Source organism: Phycodurus eques, chromosome 14, assembly GCF_024500275.1.
Source record: "Phycodurus eques isolate BA_2022a chromosome 14, UOR_Pequ_1.1, whole genome shotgun sequence".
Taxonomy (NCBI): Eukaryota; Metazoa; Chordata; class Actinopteri; order Syngnathiformes; family Syngnathidae; genus Phycodurus; species Phycodurus eques.
In genome coordinates this window covers 4,029,155-4,050,264 of record NC_084538.1, presented here as the reverse complement: position 1 = coordinate 4,050,264, position 21,110 = coordinate 4,029,155, and the positions used below count along the sequence as shown (strand labels likewise).

At 42.4% G+C, this 21,110-nt stretch overlaps 1 protein-coding gene across 2 annotated transcripts in view; it reads left to right on the top strand.

Moving 5' to 3' along the window:
- Positions 1-4,288: 4,288 nt before the first annotated feature.
- Positions 4,289-21,110, top strand: part of LOC133413135 (SLIT and NTRK-like protein 3) — a 31,877-nt gene continuing 15,055 nt past the window's right edge. Inside the window, exons 1-6 of one of the 2 annotated variants that reach the window (XM_061697111.1) lie at positions 4,289-4,371; positions 13,142-13,433; positions 14,291-14,542; positions 15,418-15,533; positions 15,986-16,909; positions 19,313-19,532. In XM_061697111.1, coding sequence (XP_061553095.1) covers positions 13,209-13,433; positions 14,291-14,542; positions 15,418-15,533; positions 15,986-16,909; positions 19,313-19,532 — 1,737 coding nt within the window. In that variant the 5' untranslated portion in view covers positions 4,289-4,371; positions 13,142-13,208. Of the gene's footprint in view, positions 4,372-13,126; positions 13,434-14,290; positions 14,543-15,417; positions 15,534-15,985; positions 16,910-19,312; positions 19,533-21,110 lie in introns of those variants that run through there. The other variant, XM_061697112.1, reaches the window with a different exon arrangement.

Sequence of the window (21,110 nt, the reverse complement as noted above, 5' to 3'; positions counted from 1 at the left end):
CGTATTGTAACGGGAGTAAATTGTGTTGTATTTGGAGTGCATCGTGTCATGTTATAATGAATCGTATTATAACTGGAATATATTTTGTTGCATTTGGAGTGAATCATGTTATAGTTAGAATGTATCGTATCATAATCGGAGTGAATCTAATTTTCCCACAAATGGCAAATGTATCAATGATATTATTGGCAGTGTCTCGGGTTTAGTATGTTGTAGGTTTCAGAGAAAATGGTAAACGTCAAACATAGAGTACTGAATTGATCGCTAAAGGTACAACAATTTCCTCTATTCCACCAAGGGGTGCAGTTTAGTTCGGTTCGCCACATTACGTACAGATCAGATTAGTTAATCAGACACTTCAAAACAGTGAGGATAAAAAGAGAACAGGTCGATAAATTGGGAACCTTTACAATGGAAATGCCAAAAAATGAACACCCAAGTGACCCTGAAAGGCACAACAACCTACTGTATTCCACCAGGCGTTACAGTGCAGTTCATTATTTCGGGATCTTGGGAACCATTTATGCCTGAACTGAGTTGAAGTGTTCTGCTTGGTGGAAACGGTGCTTTTCTATCTTCATGCAATTTACAATGTCAAGTTTTACCATACCATTGACAAGCCTGCGTCACTACAAAAAGTTACAACAATCGACTGTTTTTTTAACTATCATTGCCTTGGCTGGGTCCTGTGTAAAAGCCAAAGGCATATAAATGATGGCTATTTTGTTACAGATCTTTTCTGACAGCTCTCCTTTGCTGGATCTCTGTATAAAAGAGCATACAATTCGACATTTAGGGATATTATTTCATTTTGTATAGAACTGAACAACCGGCAGGCTAATCATTGTCTCTCCACGGTGCAGTTTGAAACGGACGGAAATAAGAGACGGAAATAAGAGTACCACTTTGGAACACTGACGAAAAAAAGTGTACGTCAGATTTTTTGGGGACCTTGACAAAAATTGATTAGCAAACTGAATCAAACTGTTCTGCTTGAAAATTGGATTTTCTACCTTTGTGCAGTTTACAGTGTCACCATATCATTGAGAAGCCTTTGAACCCCTAAAGATACAACAATCTACTTTTTTTCCTGTGATTGCCTTTACAGTTTTGTGTAAAAGGCAAAGGGTCATTACTGCCAGATTTGTGTGTGTGTGTGTGTGTGGGGGGGGGGGAATCGGTAAAAGAGATTAGGTGTTGGACATTTTGCGATACCACATTGGTCTCAACGCTTGGACCACTTCCGAGGCCGCAAAGGAAACCGGCATGTTCCCACGTTGACAGTGTCGAGGCGAACAAAGGGCACTAGCGGAGTGTAAAGAAATAACAATAAGAGCGTCCTTGATGACGAGCCAGAACGTGAAGAAGCCTGCTCGTCATGTGCGGGGAGTTAATTTGCGCTTTGCAGAATCTGTTGCCCCCTCTTACCTCCTCCTCCTCCCACCGTGACAGGTGTTTAGCTCCTCGTGCACGTCAAGGCTTCCATGTGATCTCCGCTCATAAAAGTCACATCGTTTTTAAAAAAAAAAAACTAATACAAATTTTATTGTATTTTATTATTATTACTTTTTTGCCTGATGTGCCGGTTTGCCAGCATGCACCCTGCAAAGCCAGATGGCGAGCGTCGCCATGGAAACGCGCACGGCAAGCCGTCGGCGCTTAACGGCACGGGGCTGAGATGCATAAACGAAAATGAGATGACACATTTTTGTTGGTAGAGCCCGACAGTTGTGGCTTTGGGGATTGTTTAGTTTTGTGTGTCGAAAGTTGATGTAACCGCAAACTTGGGTAGGAATGCTGCTTGTTTCTCCGCTCCTTTGGCGGTAGATTGTAGTGGTGCGTTTTTAATACATAATAATAAAACTAGCTTACACACACACACACATATATAAACATCACAAATAAATACGTTACTTTTCCCTGGAGGTATTTCAAAATATAATGATCTAAAAATGTGTGATCCACCAACATGAAAATACTTGACCAAAACCAACCAACAAACAAACAAACAAAAAATAAAATGAGAAAAACCTAAGGCCGAAAACCAAAACACTAGAAGAAATTATTATGCCAATTATTAGTAAAAATGTATGGCTATGACTGCAGAGCTGCCAACCTATAGAAATTCACTTCAAGAACATTCTCGTGGGACTATTTTTGCAGTATATTATGCAATAGGATGAAAATAATTCGTAATCATTACGCTACAGTAATCGTTAATATATTATGGCTTAAATATTTGTTATTTGAATGTATTTCTTAGGGTTTAGCTCTGTTGTTGTGCAAATCCAACTGTCCTGAAAAGTTAGCTCAGAAAGCGAGGGACGACCCACTTTCAAACTATTTGCATGATTAGCGTTCGCTCACGCAACGGAGCTAGCTAGTAGCTGCTAAAGCTAACGGAAACAAACCCCGAGAATACTTTCTATCTCGTCCGTGATCGACAAACTACTATCTTGTTACCTCCCGGCCTGTTCACGGAGTGAACACAAAAGCACAAGCGCTTCAACTGCCTACACGATCGCTCCGCGCCGTTGTTTTTACGTTACAGGAGCGGCACATAGACGTGGATCACTTTAAGGTAATACATGCCTCGCACTCAATAACGTGCTTCATCTTCTGGTGATTTCACACGGATATGCGTGTCTTCGTCGTAGCTTATCTACCTATCTTTTATACACGTTTTGCAGACTTTAGAAGTGCCCTTTTTTGGAAATATTTATGGCTCGCTAGTCGCTAGCATCGTCTCCTCCATGTTGCCGGAAGTCTTGCGGATTAGCAAAAAGTATAGAACACAAAATCGGTGATCCCCTTTTCTATATCGAGCATTAATAAAATATCGATCGACTCGAGCCTCTCGATATATCGCCCAGCACGAGTTAGGTCTAATCTGGACTGCTGGCAGGCCAGTCTAGTACTCGCACTCTTTTACTACAAAGCCATATTGTTGTAACACGTGCAGAATGTGGCATGGCATCATCTTTCTGAAATAAGCAGGGACGTCCCTGAAAAAGACATTGCTTGGATGGCAGCATGTTTCACTCCAAATCTTGTATGTATCTTTCAGCATTAACGGTGACTTCACAGATGTAGCAGTTGCCCATGCCATGGGCATCAACACACCTCCATATTATCACAGATGCTGGCTTTTGAACTTTGCACTGATAACGATCCGGATGGTCCTTTTCCTCTTTTTCCCAATTGAAATGTATGGAAATGTATTTAATCCGTTCCAGCCAAAACACTAAAAGTTTTTTTTTTTAAACATTATTTTTCACAAGAACATTTCCACTCAACAGTATTGCACTGTATAAAAACACTTTGTAATAACATCATCTCTCCACATAACCAGCAAACACGGAAAATGCGAGGACAAAACATGACTGCATGTCACTAATGTATTGTTTTTTCCTCGTTCTTCTTCTTCTGTGGTGTCTATTGGTGGTTGGCTAAACAGCTTAATGGCGCATTACTGCCACTAAGTGATATTGTCCTTCTTGCAAGTAAACCAATGTGAATTGATGGTGGCTGGATGTTGTTTAGTTTTCTGCTGCTAGTGGTGGAGCTCTGTAGCATACTCGAGAAAAAAACTAATCGGCCATGTGCTAGTTTGTATCACGACAAAGTTTCAAGTTAATTTTCTCGTATCTCACCATTGTATAGAAAATTAAAAATATTTTGTCAATGACTCGCGGGGTTTTAGCTATTTGCGTTTTGGCTCACTAGGTCTCCTGGAAATAGTGGGCAATCAAGATAGGGGTAAGGCACTTTTTTTTCTATTAGACAAGGCTATGGCCTCCCCCCTCACTTCCACACAGTTCCTTGACCCCAAGACACCACAAGATGGTGCCAAAGCAATATTTTCACACTAGACATGGCTTTGGCCTGAGCACAAAAACAGCGAATAGGTAAGCCATCGTTGCCACTGACTATTTTTTTCCCTCGATTTTCTTTTATTACTTGATTTGTTTTTGTTTTAATAATTTCATCGTCCGATGCGCAGGCTCTTCGGTCTTCCGGCTGTCCGATACCGCAGCTCCCGCGGGCTGCGCTGTGGAGAAGCGGACCTGCATCCTAAAGCTTTCACCTCACTCCCTCCCTCTCTATCCTCTTCCTCATTGCAGTCTTCTCACGTTCCCCCCCTCCGCCTCCTCATCATCATCCTCCCTGCCTCCCTCGTCCGCCTCCACAGGAGAGAGAGAGAGAGAGAGAGAGAGAGAGAGAGAGAGAGAGAGAGAGAGAGAGAGAGAGAGAGAGAGAGAGAGAGGAGAGGGAGGCATGCAGGAGAGTGTGGCTGAATGTGAACGACATGTCGACACTCAGCCTGTAAAAGTCTCTCGGCCGTTCGTTGATTCTTTGGTGGAGGACTGAGTGAGTATTTCCTTTATTATTATTGTTTTAGATGCCGTGCATGCTTATGTCTGTGTGTTGCGTGAACGTGCGAGACAACGTTGGGGTGGGGGGGGGGGTAGGGGGGGGGTGATTGGACAGCAAAGGATTTCCATCGGTCGTCCGCTAAACGTGTGCTAATAGGCTCGCTTAATGACCTAATGACTTGGCTGTGTAATTGGTCATGCCATTGTATACTGTAGCTTGGCTAATTGGTTTTTCTTTTAATGCTGGATGATAAGAGCGATAACTCTCCCCTTCTCCTCTTCCTCCCCTCTCAATGCCATTGATCAGGGATGGTGAGGGTGGAGATGGGGGGGTGGAGGGGTGCTTGTTGATGCCTGATAGTGCAGTTGCGCGTTTGGAGTATGCAGAAGCCGACTGCCAGGCTACTCTGACGGACAAGAGAGGACGAAGGGAGGGGGTGTGGGGGGGTGCCTGTGTGTGGAGTGAGGTAGACACCGGAGTTATGTGACAGGAATAATATGCCGGGTGGAATAAGCGAAGTGGCCGTCATTTCCAGAGCTCGCTTGCGTCAGTCCTCAGGAGAGAGGGACGGCGAAAAGACGGACAAAACAATACAAGCGGGACGACACGACGGCAAATGACCAACGGGGATTTTAAACAAGGCTCTACAGCGTTCCAATTTGTCAAAAACTCTCCGGGGCAAGTTGACCCACCACAGGGATCCCCAAAGTGTGGTGCACGGGTGGCACGCAGTGTGCTTTTCCTCGAGAGAAACAAAGAAAAGTCATTTATGTTGTTTAAAACAAACAAACAAAATCACTGTTAGAAATGAATCAAGGAAATTTGATGATTTCCCCCCCCCCCCAAACAGTGTCAAACAAAACCTAAACAAACAAACAAAAGAAAACAAAATTTCGTTTTCGCTCCCAAAAACACTTTCTTTTAAAAAATAAAAAGCAAAAAATAAATAAATAAAAAAAGATTGGGGGGAAAAAATTAATGAAAAGCCATTTTCTTCAAAAAAATTACATTTGGAAAAACTATGAAAATGTATTTTAAAAAAAAAAGAAAAACCTCAACAATTACCAGAAAAAAACAGTATTTTTCTATTGATGTGTAAACAAAGAACACATTTTTGAAAAGGACAATTTCGTTTTCCAAACATTCCAAATATTTGGGGGTAATGAGTTTTTGTGGCGCTCGAACAGAAAATATCCAAATGCAAATGTATTTATTCATTCATTCATCTTCCATTCCGCTTATCCTCACTAGGGTCGCGGGCGTGCTGGAGCCCATCCCAGCTATCTTCGGGCGAGAGGCGGGGTACACCCCGAACTGATCGCCAGCCAATCGCAGGGCACACAGAAACAAACAACCATTCACACACACATTCACACCTACGGGCAATTTAGAGTCTTCAATTAACCTTCCCTGCATGTTTTTGGGATGTGGGAGGAAACCGGAGTACCCGGAGAAAACCCACGCAGGCACAGGGAGAACATGCAAACTCCACACAGGCGGGGCTGGGATTTGAACCCCGGTCCTCAGAGCTGCGAGGCGGATGTGCTAACCAATCATCCACCATGCTGTCATACAAATTTATATATAACAACAAAATTATATATAACAAAAAAACAAACAAAAACAAAAATCTGTTTTCTGCACGAAATTCTTGTTTATTGTTAACAGCGTCATGATTTTTTTTTTCCAAGCTTGCTTGGGTTAGTCCTCAGGAGAGAGGGACATTAAAAAGAGACAAAACAATGAAATTGGAGTGGGACAGCACTTCGGCAAGAGACCAACAAACACTCTCAACAAGGCTAAACGTTTCTCAGCAAAAACATTTTGGGGTAGTTTTTCAAACCAAAAAAGAAAAGTTTTTTTTTCTTTTACCTGAACAATTGTGTGTGTGTGTGTGTAAATATTTGTTATTTGAAGGTAAATCCCTCCCGTGATCTAATGCTAATGTTATCTAGCCCGTCTGTAGCGTTTTGCATTGACTGATAGCATAAGGTGGCGATTTGTAAAATGATGTGTGTCTTTCATTTAAATATTCAATGTGAGTAATTCTTCTTTAGTTTGACGGTAAACTCCAACTGGGGTGTCAATAAACAGCTTAAAGCATGCTCAGGGAAGGCAGAAGAACATGCGTCACACGCTTGCTACAAGCAACGCAGGGTGCGTTCAGGCTGCGTTTACAACACAGGAACTTGCATACGCAACCCACGCCGCTGCACATTAATCGTTTTTCTCCGATTCTAATGTTTTTATGATCGTTGGAAGCAAAATCGAAATCAGGATTGAAGTTTCATTAATCGCCCAGCCCTAGGTAAAACAGAGAACAATTTTCAAATGAAACACCAACATAATCAAAACTTTTTTTTGTTGTTGATTTTTGAACCAGAAAACATTGCGGAAAAACAAAAACCCCAACATTTTTCATTTATAACACCAACAAAAAAAACAGTTTTCTGCACAAAATCCTTTCTCAGCAAAAAATAAGTCGAAAACAACTGTGTGCTAATGAAAACTTCATTCAGCATAAACGCAACACCCGCCAACATCAATGTATTTGGCTGGCCTGTGATACAAGTGTGTGGAAATATTTGATCAAAAATGAGAGTGGTAGCACTGTCACTTGTAAAACACGCAAGTGTATCCTCAAATGCAATAAAAGCACAAGTGAAATAGAAACAGAGAAACAGAGCGATATTTCATTTTTGTGTGTATTTAAAGCAACCACAAAGCCTTTGCTACCTGAATGCTAACATATAATGGCAAACTCCATAGGCACACAAGCTAATAATTAGCATCTACAGTATGAGGCGGTGTTGTTACCCTTTTTGCCAACGGATATCTGAACACAAACTATGCTGCAACACATATTGGCAGATCATAAAACAATAGTCACTGGCATATATTCTTTATCATCTGCGAAGAACGAATAATATGACTGTCGTACTGAGAAGCTGAGAGAGGAGCCGAGTCTCCTGTACAGTATATCTGTGTGTCTGTCTCAATCACAATCACGTCCGAATCGACTACAAAATCATCTCTAGCTATTCAACACGTAGTGTGGGTTAAAAATTATAATGGCAGCCTACTAAATATCAGAATCAGAATCATCTTTATTTGCCAAGTATGTCCAAAAACACGAGGAATTTGTCTCCGGTAGTTGGAGCCGCTCTCGTACGACAACAGACAGTCAATTGACAGAGAACACTTTGGAGACATAAAGACATTGACAAAAAGCGGTCAGTGAGCAATAAAGGGTTAATAGTTATCTGGAAATGCCGGTATATGATGCCTTCGCTGACAGCTTTGTTTTTGTCAGGAAACGTTTGGGGAATGCAGTTCTACACCAGGGATTCCCGAACAGTGGTGTGTGTGTGTGTGTGTGTGTGTGTGGTCCACCCTCCAGGCGGTGCGCGAGATGAAAAGTTTAATGGTGGCCAACCAAAAACATAATGCCTTTATCGCCTATAAACGGCAGAGAGGGGGTGCGCCAACTCTGTCGAGAAGTGGGTGCGTGGCTTGAAAAGATAATGCCGTATTTGTGTGTACGTGTGAGGCTTCGGCAGCCCATCCAAAAGTCTTCCCGTGTGTGTGTGTGTGTGTGTGTGTGTGTGTTCATGCTTTTACAGGATTTGTGGTGCGAGCTATGCTGCATTACAGCCGTTTGTTATGAAAGCGCTCGCTCATCCACACGCAGCTCGCTACCTGTGTCGGGAGAGCTTGGCAACCTGCTGTTTTTTTGTGTGTCTTTTGACCTTTTTTTTTTTGAACACACACAAACACACAAACAGGGCGAGAGTAAGTGTTAGGATGTAATCGATATCAGATTTCAGCCGCTTCAATCCGAGAGTTCTCATCGTACGGAGTGACTCTTTGGCTATGTTCACAGTACTGCACGACAGTTCCCATTTTTGTACCCGGTGACATTTATCTGACACTACCAGTTGAAGTTTACTGGCAAATGAAACATAAAAGAAAGACAATTACACGTTGTGTGTTTAAAACAACCACACATTTTTTTGTCTTTAGAAATACGCCTCCAGCTCAATGCTAACGGGCTAACGTCAATAGCCGCGGTGAGCCTAACTGTTTAAGCGACAGATATTTGAAGACGAACGATGGAGAAACGACGGACAATATCATCAGGGGGGCACATAAGTGACGTCAAGGTGTGCAACTGGTTGAAGTGTGTTAGTGCGCTTTTGCGTACCAAGCATTTTTTTTTGGGGGGGGGGGGGGGGGGGGGGGTTGTCGTTAGCGTTGTCGCTCACGAACAAATCGTTCAAACGAACGAACAAATCTTATGAGTGAACGTACTGAATGCAACCACATCGTGAACTGATTCGTTCCTTTCTCAGTTTATTTGAGCTCACGAGCCTGTGGCGCAACAAACACGACGCCGACGAGGTGGCGGGACTCCGTGGAGCAGCTTCAACGCTCCGTCAATGTACTGTTTTGTCATAACGCAAAATTATGTCATTAAATAAGTGGTGAATTGATTCTGAACTATGAATAATAGAATTAAAAATGAGAATTAAAATGAGTTTTTTTATTATTTTTTTTTAACCAATTTGTGAATGGCCTGGCAAGTAGTTTGCCCACCCCTGTTTTGTCCATTCCTCAGTCCCCTCATCCAACCCTTGTTTTCCCCGTCGTAATCATCTCTGTGATTGCGCTTCCTCTCCCGGGCGCTGATATTTCCAGCGCTACCTCCTGGACCGACGGCCCCGACGCTAGATTATTGCTGGATGATTACAGCCACCGCGCCATCAGGATCATTATTGCATTTCGCGTGACAGCGCTCGACGCCGTCTGCGAGCGTCGAGATGCTTTATCCAATTTAGATCTCATTAAGACTTGAGAGCAAAGATGCCCCCGCAAAGACTCAAGCGTCTCCGCAGTGTTTTGGTGACCATGACTGAGCACCTTTTTCCTGTTTGTTTTCCACTTGTTTCTTGAAGCGGCTGTCACTCTACCACCTCATTATCCCAACAGTGTAGATTCTAGGGATGTCACTATTTAATCATTTTAGAATTGAAGAGAATTATCCTATCGACTATTCCATCGAGTAATCAAGTAATTGCCCCCTCCCCTTATTTTTTTTAATACTAACATGTATTTTATTCTCATTTACAAGGGATGGACGTCTGTCACAGTGCATATGTTGGTCCTGAGAGTATCATAAATTCTGTGTACATTAGCTGATTAGCTGATCTAGAAATATTGCAGCCATTTTCTTTCCATTTCGCTCTACTAGAAATCGGGCACGTAAAATTAGTGGAGGTCCACCAAATTTGTGTTTTCTCATTGTTTCGCGCAAGGTAATACTTGCGCTTTACAGATTACATTGTTGGGAAATCCCTTTACCACCTCGTTTTGGAATTTTTCAATTTGGTTGAGATTTTCTGTGGTTCTGACAAAGATGAAAATGTTCCCCGATTTGGAAATAAAAAAGCACATGTTCATAGGATTTGTCCACGTTTGAAACCTACATGTCCTTGATTTGCTAATATTCTTCTTGTTCTCTGTGAAGTTTGAAGTCATTCCGGCCATGCAGTTGCTCTCAGTTAGACCCTAAAAATGAGACTGATCGAGCAGACACCATTGAAAATTCTGAATGGCCTGTTTAAACATCACATTAGCGTGTCAATTAATGAGAAACATCCGGGCATTTTTTTCTACCAAAGAGTGACGGTTTCGGTCATGAGTTTCCTCATGATTTACATTGATTTCTGCGCAGAAAATAACAGCACATTTTCAGCATAAAATCCATAACCCAAACTAGGGCTGAATTTATTTGTGTAACATTCCTCTATCCAATGACCTCGTCCATTTCGGTTTATATTCATTTTTGTGATGTACCTAGCTGACGCTAAATGGTTAGCAATCGCGATTAGCATTAGCGTGCTAGCGATGACCATTTTAGGTCAAAAATCTATGTACATTGCACATCTAACAGTGTCTTTTAACAAAGCACTTACAGACCCTCCTCTGTCGTTTTTGGCAACGTTTTTCACTGGTGGCCTAACACTGCGTGCATCTACAATAAATATCCGTGGGAAACATGGACGGTGGCGCAAACGAGGTTCTGGCGGAATACAAAAGAAAAACAAAAAAAAACAGATGGACACTAGTTACAACTACATAACAAAAAAAATTATTAAAAAAAACAAACAAACAAAAAAAGTTCTTAGTTTCAGTACCTAATCGTTATCATACAAAATCACTGATGGATGCACCCCATTCATAACTCTAAAGTGGACTTCTTTGGCTCTGGCAATAATAGGTCATTTCAAATGTTTTGTCTTTCACCTGCAAATGGTGTCTTGAGAAAAGATTTGGGTTCAAGCGGAACTTCAAGGCAGAAATGTTGCGTCGACCTATTTTTGAAGTTACCACATTCAAAGAATTATTTGTGTACTGCAAATTACATATCTACAGCAGGGGTCACCAACCTTTTTGGAACTAAGCGCTACATCGTGGTTACTAATGAATGCGAAGGGCTACCAGTTTGATATACACTTCCGAAATACCAAATTTGCTCAAATGACCTTTAAAAAAATGTTATTATTCATAATTATATTCATTTATATGAAGACAGATTATGTTCATGATTTTCCCCAATTAGAAAGACATCCAAATCAATATGCAATTATATTATATATTTCTATAAATGTCTGCCAGTGTTGTGTTGTACAACATTCCTAGAAAAAGACAAATCATAAAAAGTTAGGGATTCCAGGATGACCCAATAATGCACAACAATTTCCCAGGTGAACTGAATTTTACCTTCTCTAAACTTTTCAACGCACACGTCCAACTGTTCAACGTTTCAGTACATTTTGCACAGCTTGCCGTTCTCTCGAGGCTCAACGGCAAATTATATATTTGTCTTCATTTGCACATATGTCCACTTGTATGCCTTTCTGTGACTCTTTCATTCTCTATAAATCGCCGTTGAAACCTGTTGCCACTGTGACATTTTAAGCTCAGCGATGTACTGGCCTTGGGGTGACGATGCCTGATGATGACCACAGACGTTCAAATAGCAATTCAAATTGAATCAGGAAATCCACCGGTCCATTCATGGATCAAACATCTGAGATGATATTTGCCGTTCATCTGGGTTTTCCAGAAAATAACTGAAGAAAAAAAACTTCAGCGGGATCACTGTATATCCCTTTAGGGACGTTTTATTTTGGTGGTGTGCTGAGATATTTTTCTAATGTGAAATATGTGCCTTGGCTCAGTAAAGGTTGGGAAACACTGATGTAGATGACGGCACCCCCTTCTCCTTCTTTTTCTCTTCTCGCTTTCTGTTCCCTGATTGCCATTCGTGCTATTAAATGGAGCTGTTCATTAGATGGCGGCATTATGAATCCCATTTGCATTCGCCCATATTCATACTGCATACATTAAAAAACACGCGTGACATTTCGGCTTCAGCGGGCATGTGAGCACGCCGATGAATATATTCATGACTCTCCTCGACCCCGCCCCTGAAAAAAAATGAAAAAGCACATTATACAATTTGATCTGCAGGTGAAACGGGCGCACGTGTTTGCGTTTTCAAAGTCAGTGCAGCGGTTTAAACGATAATCCAACGTGATGTGAAACAACAACTGCGAAAACAACTAAAGGACTTCATCAGGGGCAAGACGTGGACGGTGGTAAACTGGCTAAGTGAATCTCCAGACTTAAACCCTACAGAGAAGATTTTTTTACCTACAATAGAGGAGTATTGAAAGGCGTAACCCCCAAAACAATCCATCCATCCACACATTATCCATCCATCAACCACATCCAAAATCCATATCCATCCATTGCACATATGGACAATTTAAGAATCTTCAGTGAAATCAACAGGAAGCCGGACTACCCGGAGAAAACCCACTCAAGCACGGGGAGAACATGCAAACTAATCACAAGGAGGCCAGAGCAGAGATTCGAACCCCGAACCGCAGAACTGTGAAGCACCCGTGCTAATCACTAGTTCACCGTTCCACCCACCCAGCAATAAAATGTCAATTTTTCCACCCATTCTCTTTAACATTGGTCAAACTCGGCATTTTACATACTTTCGGCGTTCGACCTTGGAGTTACATGCAATGGTGCCTTGAGAAACGAGTGACCCGACTTAATAACAAACGTGTCTAACTAAACATAAACCAAAGACAACTAAATGCGTCTATGTGTTTCAAACAACCACATAGCCTCCTCTACCTTATTGGTAACATACAATGGGTAACTCCATAGGCACACGGGCTAACAAATTAGCATCTATGCGGTATCTGAAAACAAATGGTGCAGCAACACATGCACACAGATAATATAATACTCACAGGCATATGTTCTTTATCCTCTGTGAAGAATGACTAATATTACTGCAGTACTGAGAAGCCGAGAGAGGAGATGAGTCTTCAGTACAGTCGTACCCGTATGTCTGTCTATAATACCAGGTATAATCGGGCTCTGGTTTGACAACGCAAGCGTGTTTTGTCAAAAATCTCACAGATGTCATGCCATATGTCCGATTAGCCTGCTCGGGCTTCGTTACTCCAGTCGCTCCCAATACACCCCACACCCCCCCCCCCCTTCCCCGCAGGCCCCAGGGCGTCTCGCTCTTTGTGATCTTACATGCATTGTGCGCTTCGGTATGCTCGTGACGCATCATCGATCTGATTCATCCCGAGCTGCCTCGCTCTGCTGTTTGCCCTCTTTTAACTGTGTTTGTGTCCTTGTCGCGCTGGATGCGGCGTACGGACGTCAGTGAGGGGCCGACGCCGGGCCGCCGCCCCGGGCTGCTGAGCTGAGCTGGGAGAAGCGGTGCGGCGAGGATGCAGTGGGTCACCCTGGCCGTGGCCCTGGGGTTCGCGGCGGCGGGTCTGGCCCGAGCGTCGCACAGCGGACCCACCCCCACACCCACCTCCACGCACACGCCCCTGGTGGACAACTCTGAGGAGGAAGTGGACGAGCCCTGCTTCGAGCCGTGCGCGTGCGAGGTCAAAGAAGGCGTGCTGCACGTGCATTGCGATGGCCGGGGCTTCACCAACGGCAGCCAGGTACTCAGCCCTATTTTATATGTATAGTATTTTGTATTTTTGTTTTGTATTTTTGTTTCACTATTTTACATTTTTGTGGTATATATTTTTTCTCATATTTGTCTATTTTCCATCTAATAATTTTTGTTTTTAGAATTTTTTGTCACATATCAGGTATTTCCAATATTTTTCTTGTGTATTTTTTAATATGTATTTTTGTCTAATATTTTCAAATGTTTTATTTATTTTATATTAGTTTATCATCGATTGTTTTGTATTTTTATATTCTATATATTTGTCTCTTATTTTGTAATTTTTGTCTAGTATTTTACTTGTAATCATTATTGTCATCATTATTTTTAATATTATTTTCGTCAATTTTTGTCTAATATTTGTTTTTATTCTAATTATAAATATTTTTCAGCTAATATTTTCATTTATTGTGTTTTTTTTCCCCCAAGAATTGGAAGGTATTAGACTGGCCAAGTCAATTTCCAGACTGAAACCCTACAGAGCATACATTTTACTTAATAAAGAGGAGAATCGGTTCAAAAAATAATTGTAAAAATGTGTTGTTTCTTGCAATTACAGGGTTTTTTGGTCTTTTTTCCAATGGATTGTTATATGGCCTGAAGTGTTTTTCATAAAAATATGTATTGTATATTTTCTATGTTACTACTGTGCGATAGTAAGTTGGTGATAGACTATGGCATGCTCCGACTTACATAAAATTCGGGTTATTTCGCTGCAGAAGGGACGGCAATCCGCCCTAAACCGAGAACCCCCTGTATGTGTAATATCCTGTCCCTCACGCTTGCTTTCTTCTTAGCTAGTGTAATTATTGAGATGACTCATCAGAGCGCGAATGCCTCGTTCAGGTGTCACAGTCGTGGGTCCGCCCTTTCAAACTCAACCTCCAGAGGAACTCGCTGAGGCGTCTCTATAGCAACGGGTTCCAGCACCTTGGCAACGCGGTGTCGATAAACCTGGGCAACAACGCTCTGCAGGACATCCGGGTGGGCGCCTTCCACGGCCTGGCCAAGCTGCGACGCCTCTACCTCCACGAGAACAAGCTGGAGGTCTTCAGGAATGACACCTTTGCCGGCTTGGAGGCTCTGGAGTACCTCCAGGTAGGCTGCGAAAATAGTCACCGGCCAGTAAATGATAGAAGTGCAAGAATCTCCCCGGGAGATTTCTTTTCTTTCCCTCCATTTCTCACTTTGTCAAATGGAGCCGTCGCAGCTTTTCCTGCCTAACTGTATTTTCCTGACAAGTTCAACACATTGCCGCTCACCAGTGGCAGGCCGTGCATTTAGTATCTGGGCCTTCAGTGGGTGCTTACCCAACTTAATCCACCTTTGAATCAAACATCTATCACACTGCAGTTATAGAAACGGTCAATACTATACAAAGACGCAATATAACAGCATGCAACTGGGACACGTTCGTCGTCATCGGAATCAATATTTATCTAATAAAAAAAAACATATCAGACATGCAGATTATTAAATGTATTATTGTGAGTAGATCGCGACAGATGTGCTTTACCTGTTGAACAGTTCTGCTCTGACCAACCATTAAGCCGATGGAAAAATTCTGACATCATCGGGGCTGACGTCATTGATCTATAAGGACGAATTTGAAATATGATTGGTTAAAGAAACAGTCCCATTGCTGATATAGTTGAAGTTCCATGGGCCAGCAATAATGATTCTGAAGGCCGTGGGCAGATTAGATTGACATGGCAACACATTGAGGCTGAAATCTGAGTGGACAAAAAGAAAACAAATCTGACAAAAAATCCACAAACACGTACTGAAGCAATGCAACAAAGAGAAACCCTACCAAATGCAGGGAATATACTGTTTGGAATAAATTAACCCCATTTCATGGAACAAATATTAGAATTAGGTTGTTAATGTGGGTCAGTGCTTCCGATAGAGTTTAGTTTAGCTGAGAAGGCCTGGCTGGCGCTGACCGCTCAACATTGCCGCCCACTCTGCAGGCCGACTACAATGTGATTAAACGCATCGACAGCGGCGCTCTGAGGTTCCTGTACAAGCTGCGGGTTCTGATCCTCAACGACAACCTGATCCCCGTCTTGCCTGCTCATCTCTTCAGGTGACTGATTCGATTTCTCAGATTTCTTAAGCAGAATACACATATACCAACAATCTGGCCCAGTTTGGGCATTTTTGCTTCTCTTCAGATCAAAGTCAGCAGAGGCCCGATTGTCGAGTGATTTAGAGATTGTCTTGTGGTTTTCGGCCCCAACTTGTTTTCCCGAGCAGATCTGGGAGGAAGAACCACTCTTAACACTCCCACACCGCAGGATAATCGCTCAGGATAATCCGTTAGAGACGACCGACACTCGGGCCTTTGCTGACTTTGATCGCGAGGGAGGGAAAATGCTCATTGCTTGATTATCAGTATGTGGGTACCCACTTTATTGTCAATTGATCTTGAAATAATCACATTTACTGTAAGAACAAGTCATTCATCATCAGACTTCTCAGCAATCGCAGTTGCCATTCATTTAACTTGGCCTCTCCTCCCTCCTGCTCCTGTTCCAGATCTGTGTCGCTGACTCATCTGGACCTGCGGGGAAACCGTCTAAAGAGTCTGGCGTACGCCGGGACCCTGGAATACGTGGGGCGCTCCCTCATGGAGATCCAGCTGGAGGAGAATCCCTGGAACTGTGGCTGCGAGGCGGTGCAGCTGCAGCAGTGGCTGGGTCAGATCCCCTACACTGCGGTGGTGGGGGACGTTACCTGCGAGTATCCCTTCCACCTTCACGGCAAGGACTTGAGGGAGATCCCTCGCAAGGAGCTTTGCACTGAGCTCCCAGATAAAGACCTGCAAGCGGAAAGCGGTAAAGCCTCCGGGGGCACGCAGCCTCAAGACTTGCCCCCTAATACCAAGCCCAACCCCCACCCGGGGCGGGTTAGACCGACCAAACCCTCCTCCATGGTGCACGGCTCCCGTCAAAACACTCACACTTCGTCCACGTCCTCGTCCTCTTCTTCCGCTGAGCGCAGGGACCGCGACCGGCCCCCGCGGCCCACCAAGAAGCCTCGCCCCTCCAGGACATCACCCACGTCACGCAGCCCCAACCAGAATCCCCCCGTGGCGGGTTACCAGACCCGGCCGCCCATCCCCATCATCTGTCCGCTGGGCTGCACCTGCAACCTGCACATTACCGACCTGGGCCTGACCGTCAACTGCAAGGAGAACGGCTTCCTCAACGTGTCGCAGTTGACGCCGCGACCGCTCAACGGACGCAAGCTGTACCTGAGCGGGAACTTGATCCAGAGAATCTACCGTACCGACTTCTGGAACTTTTCTAGTCTGGACCTGCTGCATCTGGGGAGCAACCGCATCTCCTACCTAGAGGAGGGGGCCTTCTCCAGCCTGACTAGCCTGAGGAGCCTCTACCTGAACGGGAACAACCTGGAGAGGCTCAGCCCCGACATGTTCCTGGGGCTGCAGAATCTCAGGTACGACGTTGTGAGTGCATATTTGGAGGTTTGTTTACAAGTACAGGGAAATTAATTTCACTGTGCCAGGAGGTTGCGCGGAGATTAGCATTCAACTGAAGCTTGATTGAAAGGGAAGGCGGCCATTCTCTCTTGCAGGCTATCAATAGTCAGTCATAGCTCCTGGTGGCAAGCTTCAAGCTGAGGCTGCTCTGAGTGACAACTCGGAAATAAACGAATGTTTACATATGCATGCAAACTCCTTGATGAGGTGTCGAAATGTGCTCCCGAGGTAAAGGGGATTTTTCTTTTTTTTTTTTTAAATATAAACACACTTTTTCCGATTGTCACATAAATACCTCACAGTTCAGAGGTTCTGGGTTCGAATCTCAGCTCTGGATGTTCTTCCTGTGCTTGCGTGGGTTTTCTCCAGGTACTCCGGCTACATTCTGCATTCCAAAACCATGCCTATGGGGTCAATTGAAGACACTAAACTGACAGGCTTCTCGCCCAAAGTCAGCTGGGATTAGGCTCAAGCTCACCCAAGATCCCAATGAGGATAAGCGCTGTAAAAAATGGAAGGAAGGATGCATTGTTTAGTGATGTTACTCCAAGTCACCTCTTTAGCAGGCAAAATGCATTCTCTGTAGGGTTTAAGTCTGGAGATTGACTTGGCAAGTCTAAAACTTTCATACTTCTTACACAGTTCTGAGGTGCAGGTTCACCGAATACTCTCAATTGTCCATGACTGGTGTGAATGTAATTCTAAATAGTTGTCTGTCTATATGTGCCCTGCGATTGGCCAGCAACCAGTCCAGGGTGTAACTTGCCTCTTGCCCAAAGTCAGCTGCAATAAGTTCCAACCCACCAGCAGCCATAATGAGGGGCATAGAGAAAATGGATTGATGGAAGTTCAGGTGACGCTTTTGGCAAACATCTACAGTGAATAACTAGATTTATTGTTATCCATCTTTAATACATACATATATATATATATATATATAAGAGAAACGACTGGCACATGGAAAAAAGAACAGTTATCCTAACCTTTCGTTAGCCTCTGCTAGCGACTCTGGGGTGTATAAGCGCTAATTAATTTTAAAGCAGGCCTCATTTGAGCAGCGGAATTCTATTAACCGGCTTGGGTGCAAAGGAAAAGGATTTACTCGGGACTTATATTAAGTTCACTCTTATTTCTATTATTGATTTGGAAAGGCCGTAAAGATTGAAAGTGTCTGATGTGATAGTTTAATCTAACACAAGGATGGGCAAAATATGGGCAGCGGGCCACATACGGGCTGCTTCGTTCTTTAATCGGACCAACCAAGCATTTACCTGATCAAGAGGCATGTAATATTTGTTGCGTTCATTTTGTTGTTTTCCCCTCCTAATGTTAGTAATTAAAATGTATTTATTCTCATTAATTAATTGGTAAATTAAATTATTGTTATTGATTTATTTCTTTTATTAAATAATGGGTAAATTAATTATATATTAATTACAAACCCAAAATATGTGACTGTCTTAGAGCTTTTCTCAAGCTTTTGAAACCAAGTAGCGCATAAAACACACTACATACTCGGCGCTTCGAGTACCACCATCAAAACCAACATTAAAATATTGTATAGAAGTAAGCCCAAGTGCTCAAAAAAAAGAAAACAAAAAAGACAGAGGTTTTATTCCTAAAAAATATAGATTTAATTCTTATAATATTAACCTTTTATTCTTGGTGGCATTATGTACTGTTTGAACACTGCAAAAATTTAACCGAAAAATAGGCTGTAAAACAAATCCAAATGTCCTTATGCCTAAGGAAAAAAAATAGGTAAAAGGTAAAAATTTATAGTAAGGTAAAAATTTATATATGTAGTGTATGTATATATATATATATATATATATATATATATATATATATATATATATATATATACATATATAAATTTTTACCTCATCTACGAATGTCCTGACCCATCTGTCCTTTTCAAAATCAAATGTGGCCCTTGAGCACGAGTTTGCCCATCCCTAATCTAACGTGACGAGTCAGTCACGCTCGTCATGACACACGCGTGCACACACATACACACACACACACACACACACACACGCAAACACACATTATGGTTTGACAGCGATCAGCTGTGCGAGCGGGCGAAAAGTGCACGTTAAAACAAATTCCTGTATGGCTAATTTCAATAAATATTCATTTATGTAATTATAATGCTGAGAGCCGAAGATGGCAATTTACCCACCGCTGCTCTTACTAAACGACCCACTTGCAAATGTCATCATTTTGTCCCTTTTTTTTTTTTTCTTAAAAAAAAACGTACAGGTAAGGAGTTTGATCAGGAATCAAACACACATCGATTCCAATGTATCATTGTTTGCAGGATGCTTCTTTCAGGCTCCTCTCCTCCTCCGCTTTAGGTATCTTTACTTTGAGTACAACGAGATCCGAGAGATGGACCGGGGAACCTTGGACTCCATGCCGTCCCTGCAGCTCCTGTTCCTCAACGCCAACCTCCTAAGAACTCTTCCTCTGGGTGTGTTTTCCGGTGTGAACCTGGCTCGCCTCAACCTGAGGAACAACCACCTGCTGCAACTCCCCATGGAGGGCGTACTGGAGCACCTTACTGGCTTGGTGCAGGTTGGTTCAAACCTATTCGCTGGATGATTGTGGGCGTATTAATGCAGTTCGTTGCCTAACTTTAAGCATTTTCATGAAGAAACTCCTGCTAAGTCATGCAAGAGTTCAGGGGGGGAGAAAAGAACCTCTGCGGATTTCATTTCAAACACTTAACAGTGAAGACATTTTGGCATTAAAAGTTTGAAAAATATTAAAGATGAAAAAAAAACTTTTTGAAACAATTATGACCTATTAATCGAGAACAACTGGCACTAAATTGCGCGAGATTTCTGAAAAACCTCAAGACTTCAAAAACAAATCTATTGCAGTAGTACCTTGATGATCAAATGCAGCCAAATTTTGGAGTTCTACCAAAATGGCGCAAAATGCAAAAACAAATTGATCACAAATATAATTGATCTAAATGGGACATTTTTTGCTAATAATATAAACAACAAAATCACGCAAGACTTCCACTTAAATTCTGCAAAACATCTGCAAATTCTGCTAAATATTTTGATGGGTACAAAGTTCAATCCGACAATTACCCGAGACCTTTGCAGATCTTGCGACACTTCTAATAAATCACGCGACAATTCAGACTAATCAGCTTAAAAAAAAAGAAAAAAAAAGAACTTCGGTTATGTAGATTTGCTTTTTGGGATATTTTTGTTCCCCAAAATGCAACAAGACTAAATAAATGATGGCAAATATAATTAATGGGAAGCTTTGTTTTGAAAGTCAACCTGGCGACTTTCAGCAAACCATTATCTTGAGTGACAGCGGGGAAAGAAGTGGATTGGCTGACCGCCGCTTGTTTACGACACACAGGCACACACACAAATGCGCTTAAGTATATTTACTTGACATGTCAGACGACCAGATTAAAAGAAACTAACACGCTCGTTGCCAAGATGCGTCATATTTTTACAGCTTGACAAAATGCAGAAAACAAGCCCCACTCTTGGACCACGTTACCGTATTTTCGGCTATTTCGATATTTCCACCCCTTCAAGGCTCTGATTTCCTGGCACCAATTACGCAAGATGATTATTTTTTTTTAAAAAACGAAGAATGAGGAATAACAAGGTCTCAGGAACCAGATGTTTTTTCAAAAGGACATGTTAACAAACGAGAAGAGAATGAGGGTCTCCTGTAAAACATTAGGTACAGTTGTACAATCTTAACGAGACAAAAAAATAAAAAATCTAACAATAAAAAAAATACAGAAAATATCAAAATAATCTGAAGCATTAGACTGAATTTAAAAAAATAAACTTTGGGATAAAAGTTAGCAAGGCCCAATATTCAGTCCTCACATTCTGATAATCGGGCCTAATTTGACTATTTTTCGCCGCTTTCGATTAAAGAGACGATTAGCCGATGTCTCTAAAAGATTAGGCTTCGTGAGTCGTCATCCATGGAGGTTGGGGGGGGAGGGAGTGATGAGCCAATTTTGACAAAGTAAGAAGTAGAACCTACAGACATCTGTTTTCAAATCTGGGGAGTAAAAGTCAAAAGCAATGTGAAAACAATTGTGAAATTACAGATACAGATACACCACACGCTAGAGGATGCAAGTTTTTCCTCGTCATGCGT